Source organism: Papaver somniferum, chromosome 2 (assembly GCF_003573695.1).
Source record: "Papaver somniferum cultivar HN1 chromosome 2, ASM357369v1, whole genome shotgun sequence".
Classification (NCBI taxonomy): domain Eukaryota; kingdom Viridiplantae; phylum Streptophyta; class Magnoliopsida; order Ranunculales; family Papaveraceae; genus Papaver; species Papaver somniferum.
In genome coordinates, this window is record NC_039359.1 from 58,936,467 (window position 1) to 58,950,225 (window position 13,759).

Sequence of the window (13,759 nt, forward strand, 5' to 3'; positions counted from 1 at the left end):
AAACCAAATGTTTCCCATCAAAAACCAAATGTTTTTCATTCCCATCAAAACCAAAATTTTCCCATAAAAAACCAAATTTTTGAAAACCCATTAAAACCAAATAGTGGGCTTTGTGCCTTTTCAATATGGGCCAACCTCGTGCTCTCCATGAATACATGTATCCCACAATAAAAATTCCATTATCATGTATTGTCTTACCTCAAACCAATAACCCTTTTAAAATAAATGCAAGCATGATACAAATACTTCCTATATTTCGAGGGTTCGATACTGAGAACCCCTATACTCATGTAAGAGAGTTTGAACAAATTTGTCGGACTATGCAACCTGAACATATGTCCGAAGACTCTCTGAAATTGCGTTTGTTTACATTTTCTCTAAAGGAAAGGGCCAAAACATGGTTTTACGGTTTGAGACCACAATCAATCAACACTTGAGACCAACTCACAGATCTATTTTTCAAAAAATTCTTTCCACATCATAGGACCATCGCTATTCGTCAAAGTATCAATTGTTTTGTCCAATTGGATGAGGAAACTGTTTTTGACTATTTTGAACGTTTTAATGATTTGTTGAGCGAATGTCCACACCATGGATTTGAGAAGTGGAGACTTGTCGCTATCCTCTATGAGGGACTAGACTTTAAATCTCGAGCCATGGTTGAGTGTATGTGTAATGGTGAATTTCTTGATAAAACTGTGGATGATGCATGGAAATTTTTAGCTGAGATTGCAGAGAAAACCCGTCAATGGGAATCCATTAGGGAAACTGAGACACTGTCACATGATATAGGTGGTAATGAATTGAACTTTGGAAATAGCATGTCTAGTCCTTCTCATGTGTATGATATTGAATATGAACCTAATCTAGAGGAACATGAGTTGACTAATAACACCACAACTGCTAATAGAGACAAGTATGCATATTACTATGATGATGATGATGATAATGTTATGTTAGAAGAACATGTCTATGCTGAAAATGTTGTGGAACCTTTGGTTTCAAATACATTAGGCTTTTCTGCCCCGACCTTCATGAATGATATTTCTTCTAGTATTTCATATGCATGTGATGTTGATACTGATTTAGATATTGTGCAATTATCCTGTGAAGAGCATGACTTAGGTAAATCTTCTGTTGACACTAATGATCCTATGCATGAAAACATAGTTGATGTGTCTGATTCCATACTTAAGCCACAATATATTGCTTCTGTTGATGATAATTTGAATATATCGGATAACCATGATTCTGAATTAGGACTTGTGCAAATTTTTTGTGATGATGAGCATGCTACACATCTTGAGTGTGACTTAGATAATGCTGATGTGACTGATAATATTGATAATGTTGATCTCATGCATGTGAGACACTTAGATGTCACTTTCTTGCCTAAGTCACAATTTGATAGCCTTGCATCCTACCTAGATTTGGTTTGTAACAATATTGTCAAACCAATTTTCATGAGAATACCTAATCTAGGCCTGGAACTGTGTGCCTCTCAAGTCCTTTGGACTATTTTGCATCTAAGTATAAATACTTTGAGGAACCACAGTTGGATTAGCATGTTACCCGTCCCTAGCAAAGTTCATTTCGAATTAGACCTTGTATGATGAACCCCAAAACTGCGAGATTTTGTATCCAAAATTTTATCTGTTGAAAAATCCAGGTTTGGGGGTAGCTCATTTTGTTTCACACTTCACTTGCATCCTATTATATTGTGTGAAGCTGTTGAAACCTCTACACTTTGTCTTTTGGGTTGATCCTCAACTCTTTAGATTGTTAGTGTATGGTGAATTTTTTGTATATAATCCAGTAGATAAAATTTTAAAACCTTTTGTTCCTTTTGTATATATTTTGCTAATCCAATATGATCTCGGCTGACATATGTTGGATTCTTGCCTTGAATAACGGAGTTCTAATCTTGCTTTCGCCGAAATCGGGTATTCTCTTTCCTTTTTCTCTACTCAACATGATCCTCTTCATATGTTGTATTATAATTTTGTTCATATTTTGAAACATTGAGGACAATGTTTAGTTTAGGTTTGGGGGTGAAAAGTAGATACTTTGATAATATGCCATAATTGAAAAAAAAGAAACTCCTTTTTGAAAAAAATTAAAAATTCCAAAAAAATAAAAAAAAACATAAAAATGGAGCTCATTTACCTTGAAATGTTGACTCTTGTGCAAATATGTAATTTTTAGGAGTCTTAGTCTAGATATTTAGGCACCCTGATTCTAGCACAATTCACATAGTGATAAGAAACTTGCACGCGCACGATCTACCAATACATGTATAGCCTCATCCTTGAGGTGTTCTATCGGAAGTTTTAGTTGCCAATCACTTTAGAATACTGAACGAAACTTGACTAGCTTGTTCTTTGGTTGGTTGGGATAGAAGGTGGAGGTTACATTAAGAAAACAACCATCGAATTTAACTGGGTGCATCAAAAAGGGCTACCTCTTGCAAAGTCATGTAATTTTTTGTTTCTTTTTCTTATGTATCAAAAGTGTTTCCTTAAAAAAAAAAAAAAAAAAAAAAAAAAAAAAAAAACGATGTATATATTCAGAAAAAAATCAAAAAAAAAAAATCAAGTATTTATCAATTCCATCCTCTCTTGTTCCAAAAATAAAAGAGAGTAGTCAATGTAAATAAGAGTCATGTAAAGAGTCATCTTTTGTTGTTTCATTGTAATAAGCAAGGAGGGTGTATGCCATTGATGTACAACGCGAGTAATTGTGAAACACCTCCAACTCATTCACAATTCTCGTAAAGTCCGGACAGCTAGCTAGATTTCGACCTTGGTTCTTAGCCTGAGAAACTATCTCTTGGTGATTAGTAGTCATAATATCCGATCTTTCTTTACACATGTGTAGATACACTTTACACTCTTATCACATGTCTTTATTTGTTATCAGTGCTAGGATTGTGCCTTTGATAGCTAGATTGACATCTCCATTTTGCTGTGAGCTTCTACTGTCTTGCACATGTCACATTTCATGGAATCTGAACTTATATTTTGTCCTAGAACTTTGTAGGTACGTTCTAAGCAAACCTTCACGAGACTCCAACTCGTCCACTAGGGACACTTAGTGGTTTAAAAGGCTTAGTGCATATGCTAAATGCATTCGAGAGACCAGCGACAGTGGTATAGGTAGGATTTCCTTAGTTTTGTTTTACTTGAGGACAAGTAAAATTCAGGTTTGGGGGTATTTGATGAGTGCTGAAAAGTGCATATTTTTATATATTTTTCTTGGCATTTAACTCATCTTTTGTGCATTAATTCTACATTTTATCCCATATTCTGTATTTTCATTGTTTTCAAGAATAAATATTTTTATTAATTAATTTTGCACTTTTAGGTAATAAATAAAGTTTGGATGAATTGCGGAGCGAAAAGAGCAGAAAAGTGGTGGAAGCCGAGAGGAATCACGCAAGGAAGCCGCGAAGAATGTTGTGCGCAATACCAAAAGGCTAGCAATGGGCTTAACAAGGAAGAAATTGTTCTTAAAGAAGAAATGGGCTCAGAATTATCCCAAGCCCAACTTATCTCCCAAGCAAAATCTCAAACCCAAAGCCCATTCTCTTGTAGCCGTCATATTGGATTCACAGATGCATCCAACGGTCGCTTCATCGATGTGCATCAGATTTCGATACGTCAGACTCACACTACATCACCTAACTCCATCTTGAGCCGACAGTTTCGTTGTATAAGGCATCCAACGGTCGCTCAAGACCTGCTTCCATCTTGTCGTTAGATCCATTTCAGAAGTGACAATCCAACGCTCATCTTCGCTGTTCATCAAAATTTTCTGCACCCGCTCAACACCACAATACCTAACCCTACCCAAAACAGAACCAAACGCACCCCAACCTAATTCCCATCGAGTTTCCTTCTTCTCCATCTCTTCTCCCTCACCCCCGATGCAGAACCCATTTCCACCACCTGCTCCGCCACCAACTCTCTGCCACTACCACAACCACCACTAACTCCACTTACCACCAACCCTAAGTCCATCATCACCTCTATGTCTCTCAACTAGCCTTTTCAATTTCACTCGCCCCAAACCCTAGCCGTTTGTGTGTGAAATTGGAGAGAATAGTTGGTAGGCATCAATGGACAAATTGAAGGCATGGGAAGACACAAAAGACGCAATAGAAGAATGGGTCGACGTTATCGAGTGTTTTCAGAAAGTAGGTATGACTTAATTTTGATTTCTTTGAAACCCTAATTCTGATATTTTGGGGATTCTAGGGTTAGACGTGTGCAACTATAAATTGAGACCTTGGGTTGTTGTAGAAGTCATGCCTGGACTAGCCAGTGCACCACCAAGAGGACTGGACTAGCCAGTTCCTCAATTGTTCATGTCCTGTTTTTAGTTCAACTGTTTTGTGTTATTTTCAATTGTTTTGCACTGTCAATTATGTTCTAACCTGTTCTGCTAGGGTTGAGATGAAGCCCTAGCTTATTGCTTGTTATTCATGCTCTTGTCAGTAGCCATGATGTGTGTAAATGCTCATAGTGAAACTCCATCTTAGGGCTTCAACACTAGTCTTTCACATTGGATGTCAGGCATCCACTGTAGTTAGAATCATCTAGTGTTGCTGAACTGCAACTCATGCTTAATTTTATATATTGTTCTTTTGATTAATTGTGCTTTAAACAGACAGTTAATACTTAGGGAAGATACCTTAGTTGTGATAGGAGATTTCATATCAAAATGACCCTTGCTATATAGAGGATTGACATCCCTCTTGCTGGTGGTTATAGAAAAACAATGTTACTGTCAGTGATGAATAATCAGTGTGAGTTAGAGGTGGATTCAAAAGCCCTAGCATGTTCCTGTTTACTTGCTTTACATTCTACTGTTTTTCAGTTCAGTCACTGCCATCATCTCAAGTGTGTTTTAACACAACCAAGACTCTTTGTTACAACTTAGTTTTAGTGAAATCTTAAGCTTCAACTACACACACCTTGTCCCTGTGGATCGACCCGCACTTTCACATTAGCTACATCGACGCCGTGCACTTGCGGTATTAGTTTGTAGGTCTTTTAGAAACCTACCACCTTCCCTCCACCCATAGCACAAAATATCATCAGTATTCACCTCCCCAAAAAAACAAAAGCCGACCACCGAGTATGGCCACACTCAAAAACAGGAAATTACACATCCAAAACTGGTTATAGCAAACTCACCTACCAAACAACCAATCCCCCCAACAAACCAAGCATCAACCCAGCACCCTGTGGACTCCAACTCAATTTGGAAACTAAAATGTCCACCAAAAATAAGACTTTTCTTGTGGAAGGTCACATACCATGGATTACCAACATTCCAACGGCTTCACCGACTCAACATCACAACATCAAATACATGTCCAAACTGCAACAATGAGGAAGAATCAACACATCTACTGTTCGAATGTAATAACTCAAAAGAAGTTTGGCAACTAATAATAAATCATCTAGCAGGTATTCCGGAGACAAACAATACTCATCAACGACAACACCAACAAGCAGGATCACAACATCAACATCAACAAAGGCCATCAAGCTCCAACAACCACAAATGTCCAACCAACATTCATGACGTACTCCACAGAGCATACTCAGAACAAAAACAATAAGTGTTACTCAGTTTCACGGTATGGCACATATGGCTGGCCAGGAATGAATTAGTATACAAAAGGAAACGACAACATCCAAGGCAAACATTCAATATCATAACGGTAATGTATGAAGAGTATCAACAAGCACAGGAATATATGGCTCCAATCATGGCTAATGGACCAACAATTGCAAGAATACAAAGGAAGAGAACGACTACTTCAACAATATACATAGGATGGACTCCACCGGAAATAAATTGGATCAAGGTAAATACAGATGGCGCATCCAAAGGAAACCCGGGACCGGCAGGAGCAGGGATCATATGCAGAGATAGTGAAGGGAATATACTGAAGGCAATGGCAGCACCACTGGGGATAACCACTTCAATTCAGGCGGAAACATGGGGATTACTACTTGCGACAAGAATAGCTACTCAACACCAATGGCAGAAAATCTGGTTCGAAATTGATTCGCAAGCACTTCTCAGTCTAATCCAAAAAAAGGAACCAATACCATGGTACCTAAACAACATGCTGGCAGAAATCAACTCGCTCCTAAGTGATATACCAAGCTACAAAATCATACACACCTGGAGAGAGGCGAACCAAGCAGCCGATGGATTAGCAAATAAGGCGGTCACAAACAAACCAACAACACAACTACGACAACAACTAATAGCTAGGAATTCACATGCCCATCCTTCATCCAAGAAATTGTATTTAAAAACAGGATTGGAACAAAATATCCTAGAAATGTAACCTCAAGTTTCTTATCTTAATGAAGTGGTGAACTTTTTCAAAGAAACCCCCCCTTTTTTTTTTCAATGTTCTGATTTTTAAGGACGGTCTTGACTCCTGAACACAGTGATAGTAACTTATCACTGTTCTGATTTTTACTAGAAAGACATCCTTAATTATAAATATATGGGATACATCATACAAGTCATTTTATATGTACCTTTTTCATATGTACAAAGAGTTCACTTTCACAACTAACCCAGACATTGACAACGTAATAAGATATAATCAGTATTCTAACAAAAATTATGGATAATTACTCTATTAAATCATAATGCAACATCCTCTGTACAATCAATTTTTCATTTTACTTTAAAATAGCCAATCTTCTTTGTGATGATGCCGTCAAGGGTAAAATGGATTTACACTGTACAGTCAATTCCTTCATATTAATGCTGCAAAGGGGACTGTAAATGATATAAATGAGTATTCTCTGAAGAAGAGATTCTGAATCAGGGTCAGTTAGCTGATCAAGTCAATGGCACTTGGGCAATTCTCCCAAGCACCACACCTTGAGCTGAAGCTCCCTCCTCTTGGGCAAGCATAATCAGATATCACTGCTCGAACACATACATCCCAGGTCTTCACCATATCGTGAAGAGACATCGGCTGTGAAAGACTGCGAAGAGATCTGCCGAACCTCGACTTTACCTTGGTTGATAAGTCTTCGTGCTCCTTACTGTCATAACAAAATACTTAAATTGATTATTGGTGAACAAATTACCAACTAACTGTTTAAAGATGCAGTTATGTCAAGAATACACAACCCATTATCAAACACCCATGGAAGTATTAGGAAATGTAAGATCAACCACATAGTACAAACTGTGGCACAGTTTTTTGCAGGGCACTCCTTCTGGAGAGTGCTTAATATCTTTTAACTGTGACTGAGAAGTCGCATATACCGTATATACTGAACGGAATTGCAAAGTTAAGGTTGCTCTAGCATCCACCTTTCGGTAAAGAGATTAGCACTAAAGCAACTTGTGGCTTTTCATCGAGGATAAGTTTTCACTATCATGATCTCCGCATCCACCACAAAAGATCATCCTCTCAAATGATTTATTCCTTTGGTTCATCACCATAAGATTTATACCACTTAATTATCAGGTGGTTTTGTGAAAGTTCCAGTTAGCCAGAGCAGGAAGGCTATTCAACTGGTGTTTAATGATATAAATATGAAGTGACATATTTCACGCAATCTACAAATAATAGTATGATTGAAACCGTTATCCACCAAAATTTTACCTCGGTTCAACGGGAAACCTGTCCAAGAGTATCGGAGAACAATTCGGATAATTTGTGGGAACGAGCAACCTTAAGGGCTGAATTGGAGTCTGCAGAATCATAAACAAGTAACAAATAAGTAACAAATAAATAGATAAGTAAAGACAAATCAAAATATGAATAGCCCAAACAATAAGTTTTTAGATTCAGAAATCACACCATTTGTGCTGAAGCATACAGCGCCTTCAAGTTCCGACTGACAGCAACAGCGTTATAGGAGCACTTGACAATGGTTCCTTCAGCAGCACCTGTAGCTGCAATTGAACGAACATCTTCGTCACTGATATCCACTACAGTGTCGATTAGACGTTGATTAATCTTCCCAATTTCCTCCAGCAACACATGGATGGCCTGCAAAATATGACATCAAACAAAACTAGAAGTGAAGAGGATCATTCAACTAAAGGAACAAAAAATGGAACTGCAGAAGTACCTTAATCTTTCATATAAAGAAGATAAAAACAGTATCATATTTTTTCTCTTACATAAATCTAAAGGCTCTAATATTTAGATGAACATTATGTCAACGCCATACCTCATCTCGAGATCTCTTCATCCTAGTGGTCGCAGTGGACTCAATATCAGATAATTCCATACTAACCAACTGCTTGAAATTATCGTTCATACTGCCAGCTGATGACATGGCATTTAAGGGAACTGCAACTGTGTGACGCCTCATTTTCTTCCTTGCTGAGCTTCCATCTTGTTGAATAAGATTCTTTGCTTGTATACGACATCTTGCCATAGCCACCAAATCTTCACCCACAGCAGATTTGGATCCATTACCTGGTGCAGATCCAGCTATCCAGTCGATCATACTAATGACTGACCCAATGTCACTGACAGAAGCACTAAATGCTTTAGGAGATATGGAGTTTACCTGAGCAAAGATGAAGATGCACAATGATGTTAAACAATAGCAACAACTACGTCTATTTCTAAGTGGATGGCATCTGACATTACTAATGTAATGTCTATTCCCTTGCAATCAGCCTTTATTTTCAAGCTGTGGTATACTTTCAAATGTATTCTTCAAGGATTGTGCCGTTCTCGAGTCAAGGATTACGGTGTAAGAGTGCGTAAGTATTCCAACTGGTTGTAGCATTATGAGATTTTGATGTGTGTTTAACTGCTAACCTAAAATGAATTGGATAATCAAACCACACAATAACTAATAATAAGGAGAAAAAACAGCATACCGCTTTCATCAGGCGTTCTATGGGCTGCTCTGTAACACTTGGCTTAGTGATTGTGGAGGATGTGACCTGATTGCCATTTGGACCAGTGAACTCTTCGATCAAAGGGGATGCTGATATCCCAGGAGTGCCAATAGCAGGAGATTGCACTTCACCAAGATAAGCAGTATTATGTACATGCCCAATGTTTCCTGTATTTGACTGAGAGGAAACTCCAGAAGTCTGTTTCTCGGGATCCCCGGGAATTGGAGAACGAGCCAGGAGTGGAGAAGGAGAAGGGACAATAAAGGGTGAGTTTGTAGATTGCAGCAGCTGCTGGTGGTGGTGCTGCAACAACTGTTGCTGCTTCTGATTATCCAAATGCATCTGGTGCTGCTGTTGCTGAAGTTGTGGCTGGGGTAGGCCAGGTTTTCTTGAATGCTTCCAGTTCAGAATACACAGGATCTGTTTCTCATACGAAGCCACCTTATCCTTCAAACTAGGTATCATCATACTTTTGGGAAGATTCAAGAACCCCATTATTTTTTCCAACGAATTCTTGAAAGCTTTGAGCCTCTCAAGTTGTTCAGACTTCGGTGGTTGTGGAAGAGAATCATGCTACCACACGACAAAAGGAGAACAAACGTTTATCAAGCGCAATTACCCAACGAAAAAATGAGCCATGTTGTAAGTTAAACAGAAAGAAAAACCAAATACTGACCTGTTGGCATTTTTGAGAGATCTTCTGGTGCATGTGACTAAGATCTGGTAAGTATTTTTCTCTCATGAACTTAATCTACAATTATAACCAAATAGATTGGTAAACAGGTAAAGAACACAAGATGGTATGTTTTTAGCAACTCGGCTAATCTTGTCAACTGACAAAAGCTTTGATTGCTAAGGTTTGAGACGGCTAAGATGCAAATTACATTAGAAAAAAAATAAAACATACGAAAGCTAAAAGAGGTGATTAGAACCATACTTTCTGATAAACTTCCTCCTGCACATCGACAACATTTCCAGTTGTGGTTGCATTTCCTGTTATTGCTGCATCTATTGCTGCTAAATGAAAAATAGCAGATGATAACCATTAGACAACAAGTCCTCCATTCCTCTACAGTAAAAAAAAAAAAAAAGAGAAAAGGACAGAACTGAAAAAGAGGAAAAGAAGGCAACAGAAAATAATTGTGTCGAAAACCATTAAAGAAGAAAAGTTCTACAAAACACACAACCCATACCAAAGCAATGTAAAGTGGATTTTCGACCAAAATGACATACCTGATGAGTCCTCTGGAGGTGGTCTTTGTGAATGGAACACTGGCTTCTGATCCAATAAACTTTGATGGTTGAGCATCGAGCCAGTAGATGTCTGAATCTTTGGTTGCATGTCCGTTTGTAATGAATTTGGTTGTTGTTGCAATCCCAATTTCTGATGCATTTGCGTTGTTTGAGATGGATGCTGTAACATAAGTTGTTGTAGTGCTGGTTGGGATTGTGCATGTTGCTCTTGGATTTGTAACAAATTTGTTGATACCTGTGCATTTTGTTGTTTCTGCATGTTTTCCCTTTGCTGATGCACGGTATGCATTGGCTGCTGATGCTGCTTCTGTGACCCTGACGTGTTACTTTGTTGACTTAGCTGCTGCTGAAGGGGGATATTATTTCCAAGTAAATGTTGCTGCATATTTGCGATGTTATTCTGATGTTCTAGCAACCCCTGTTTGTGCTGCTGTTGTTGCTGCTGCATATTGGATACATTGTTTTGTTGCCGTGAAGGCAAATTTGGGACATTTATTTGCTGCTGTAAAGGCAACACCAGATGCTGTTGCTGATGCAGAACAGGAGCTTGTTGGTGCCTAGACCGTTGAGCCTGTTGCTGTGGTTTCCTAAGGACACTCTGTGGATATTGTTGACGAACATTAGGTGTGGTCTGTGCAACAGAAGACTGCGGGTTCTGGTGAAGACCTGAAGAAGATTGCATCATTGAGGGCTGAGTCTGTTGAAGTGCCGACTGGCTTGGCTGAAGACCAATTTGCATATGAGGCTGTTGAGTAGATTGCAATTTAGTTGACTGCATTGGGTTTTGCTGTTGTTGCTGTGGTTGTTGTTGCTGCATGCGTGACTGCATAATGGAGGATGGTACGTTTCCCGGTAGGTGTTGCAGCTGCTGCTTCTGCTTCAATAGGTGTTGTTGCTGATGCAAAATCTTCTGCGAACTTTGAGACTGCTGTTGTTGAGAACCGGTCTGTTGTGGAAGCTGATATCCTTGCATCTTCCTTGTTGAGTTAGCCAACATATTCGATGCTAAACCTCCCTGACCAACTAGATTCCCAGAAGAATTCTGTGCCATTCTGGAATGCATGTTGGATCCCTGATTAATGGCATTAGGCATCGAGGATTGAGTGAGATTGGCCCCAGAAGGCAATGCAGATGACAATGCTACAGGTCCTTGGATTCCAGAATTTCCGATATTATTCAGAATATTCTGGGATAACAGCTGCTGCCGTGCTTGAGACTCGCTCGCTAAAGGAATTTGTAACTGCCCTGGGTTGCGCAATTGGGACTGCATACTATGAGACACTATTTTCGTACAATGACAGAAAAAAACAAACAATAAGGTGACTTATAATTCACAAAGAATAAGTAAAGCATGTGCCACATTGCAAATCAAACAACACTGTACCAGCAATCTCTCCTGCATAGAAACTCTTACCTGGATCTTGAGGATTTTGGCTACCACCACCACTATTTAAGGGTAAAGAATTAGCAACTCCATTTGTCTGAGATTTTGTCTCCATTGCCAGCATCTTCAAAGATATTTTTCCTAGATAATCCAACTGTATTTACAAAATTAATTTACTTAGATTCCATAAATGCTGCATGGATGCAAAAAAGATTACTTAGGCAAGATACAAAAAATTATATATGATGCAAAGATGATAAACAAATGCACCTAATTTTTACCCAGTTCTCTACAAAATACCATTTGTCCATGTAGAGGCCAACTGAAGGATGTATATTACATGATTCTGCTCTTTTAGGACATCATTCATCTGAAAACAACCTACATATTAACCAGAAACTGCTTGGAACTTGCACCTTTCAGGATGTAAAGGGACAAAATCAACCATTTATGACCAAAAGAGTAGAGTAGCACAAAAGGGGTCAAAACTTATGTAAACTAAAACAAGGTTGTGCAGGATCCAACACTACCAACAGAGTGACTGACATGATTTTGTTATAATTCACAGCTAAAGATTTTTCCATAGCGAAAATTCAGATCAAATCTATAATGGAAAACCGAATTACTAGTCAGAAGTCAGAGCGGCAGTGAAGAGGGTGCTGAATTATAGAGCTAAGTGTGATTCCTTTGAACGGAACCGGTTAATACGAGGACATAGCAAAACGGTAACAATGATCATGTTTAGCTAAAGCTTTTAGATCGACCATCTGAAGTCAGATCTTTCCAACAAGTTTAACAAAAAGAGGAAAGACATACTACACAGAATGGATATTTAACATTGGCTTATCGGGAAAACTCTCGCAAGGAATCCCCTAGAATTTAGCTACTGCCACTCAGTTCGTTCGCATAAAAGAGTACATGCCGGAGTGAGAACTCAATCAAATTGAAAACCATAAAAGCACTGAGCGGTTCTAAGCAATTGAGGTTCTAAGATAAGTTTCGTAACAGAAGAACACAGATAAATTTCATTACTTCAGTTCGAAATAACTCGATGAGTTCAGCAAGCTATGTACATGAAATGTCATGTGCACTCCATAAATCAGGATTGTTCTATGTAAAAGGTTAAGATATCAAATTCGGCACGAAATGACAAGTGTACTTGACAATCACGAATTACACCAGAAGATTCGCTAATAACAATTTTTCAATCCAATTATTAGTGCACCACGAAAGAGCACATGACAACAATAGAGCACTTCTACCAAATGATCCTACAGTCCTATGTAACCCCCAAAACTCAGTTGTCAGTAATTAAAACACCAAATGAGAAAACTGTGCTTATTCTGACGATTCAATGGTGAAAAAATGGGAAAATCATGCTCACTCATCAGTAGACAAAACTAACAAAGAAATACAATTACTACAATAACAACACCAAATTGATTAATATACCTGACTTGTAGCAGCATTGAATATTTCTTGCTCAAATCTTACAGCAAATTTATTAAGCTCAACCAATCCTTCTGGTCCAGCATTTGGAATTTGTGTCTTCAGAGTCTCCATTCTACACAATAAGTTTATAGACAATTAAAACTACGTCTAGTTGAATCAATTGCAAGTTACTAACAGGTAAAAAACATCATATCAAGCGTCACCTTACAAAATACATCCCTCAATTTGCAAACAAAAAAAAAAAGACATTTGGTACAGAATTTCTCTTTGATATAGAATTCAAAATGTTGAATCCATGTTTGAAATGATCAATACACACACAATAATAATAATAATAATAATAATAATAAAAATAGTAATAATAATAAAAAGGGTTTCGCGTGATCATATTTTGCCCTAATCTGGTTAACCCAAATTTCCTAAGTTAAGACCAAACAAGAACTGGCTTACTTACATCTTAGTGACAACTGTGTGGCGAGAACCAGGTGGAATTTGTGTTCTCCAATTAGGAGCGTCCGCCATGTTAGGTGGTTCAACTTTGGCAGGTGAGGTCTCACTCACAAAGAAGAAAATGAAATCCTAAAATCAAATTCCAGTGAAAAATTGGATTATCCAACAAAGTATGGATAAACTTTGTTTAGGAGAGAGAATTAGAGAGAGAGGGAAATTTGTTTATCTGTATCGGAGAAGAAGATGACTTTTAAACTAAAGTCTTGTAGAAACGACAAAAATAGGAATTGAAAATGAACTTTC

General features: G+C 38.1%; 1 protein-coding gene across 3 annotated transcripts; it reads right to left on the bottom strand.

Annotated features, from left to right (window-relative positions):
• Nucleotides 1-6,534: 6,534 nt before the first annotated feature.
• Nucleotides 6,535-13,734, bottom strand: LOC113347763 (mediator of RNA polymerase II transcription subunit 15a-like). 3 transcript variants are annotated; one of them, XM_026591436.1, is made up of 11 exons: nt 13,461-13,734; nt 13,007-13,118; nt 11,585-11,708; nt 10,150-11,415; nt 9,854-9,933; nt 9,593-9,667; nt 8,896-9,489; nt 8,232-8,576; nt 7,856-8,047; nt 7,658-7,746; nt 6,535-7,088 (listed from the first exon to the last, which is right to left on the bottom strand). In XM_026591436.1, the coding sequence occupies exons 1-11, from the start codon at nt 13,526-13,528 to the stop codon at nt 6,872-6,874; spliced, it is 3,162 nt and encodes a 1,053-aa protein (XP_026447221.1). In that variant the 5' UTR covers nt 13,529-13,734; the 3' UTR covers nt 6,535-6,871. The 3 variants fall into 3 exon arrangements, with proteins under 3 accessions (XP_026447221.1, XP_026447219.1, XP_026447220.1); XM_026591434.1 differs by having other exon boundaries at nt 10,150-11,451; nt 13,461-13,733; XM_026591435.1 differs by having other exon boundaries at nt 9,854-9,930; nt 10,150-11,451; nt 13,461-13,731.
• Between the last annotated feature and the right edge of the window lie 25 nt (nt 13,735-13,759).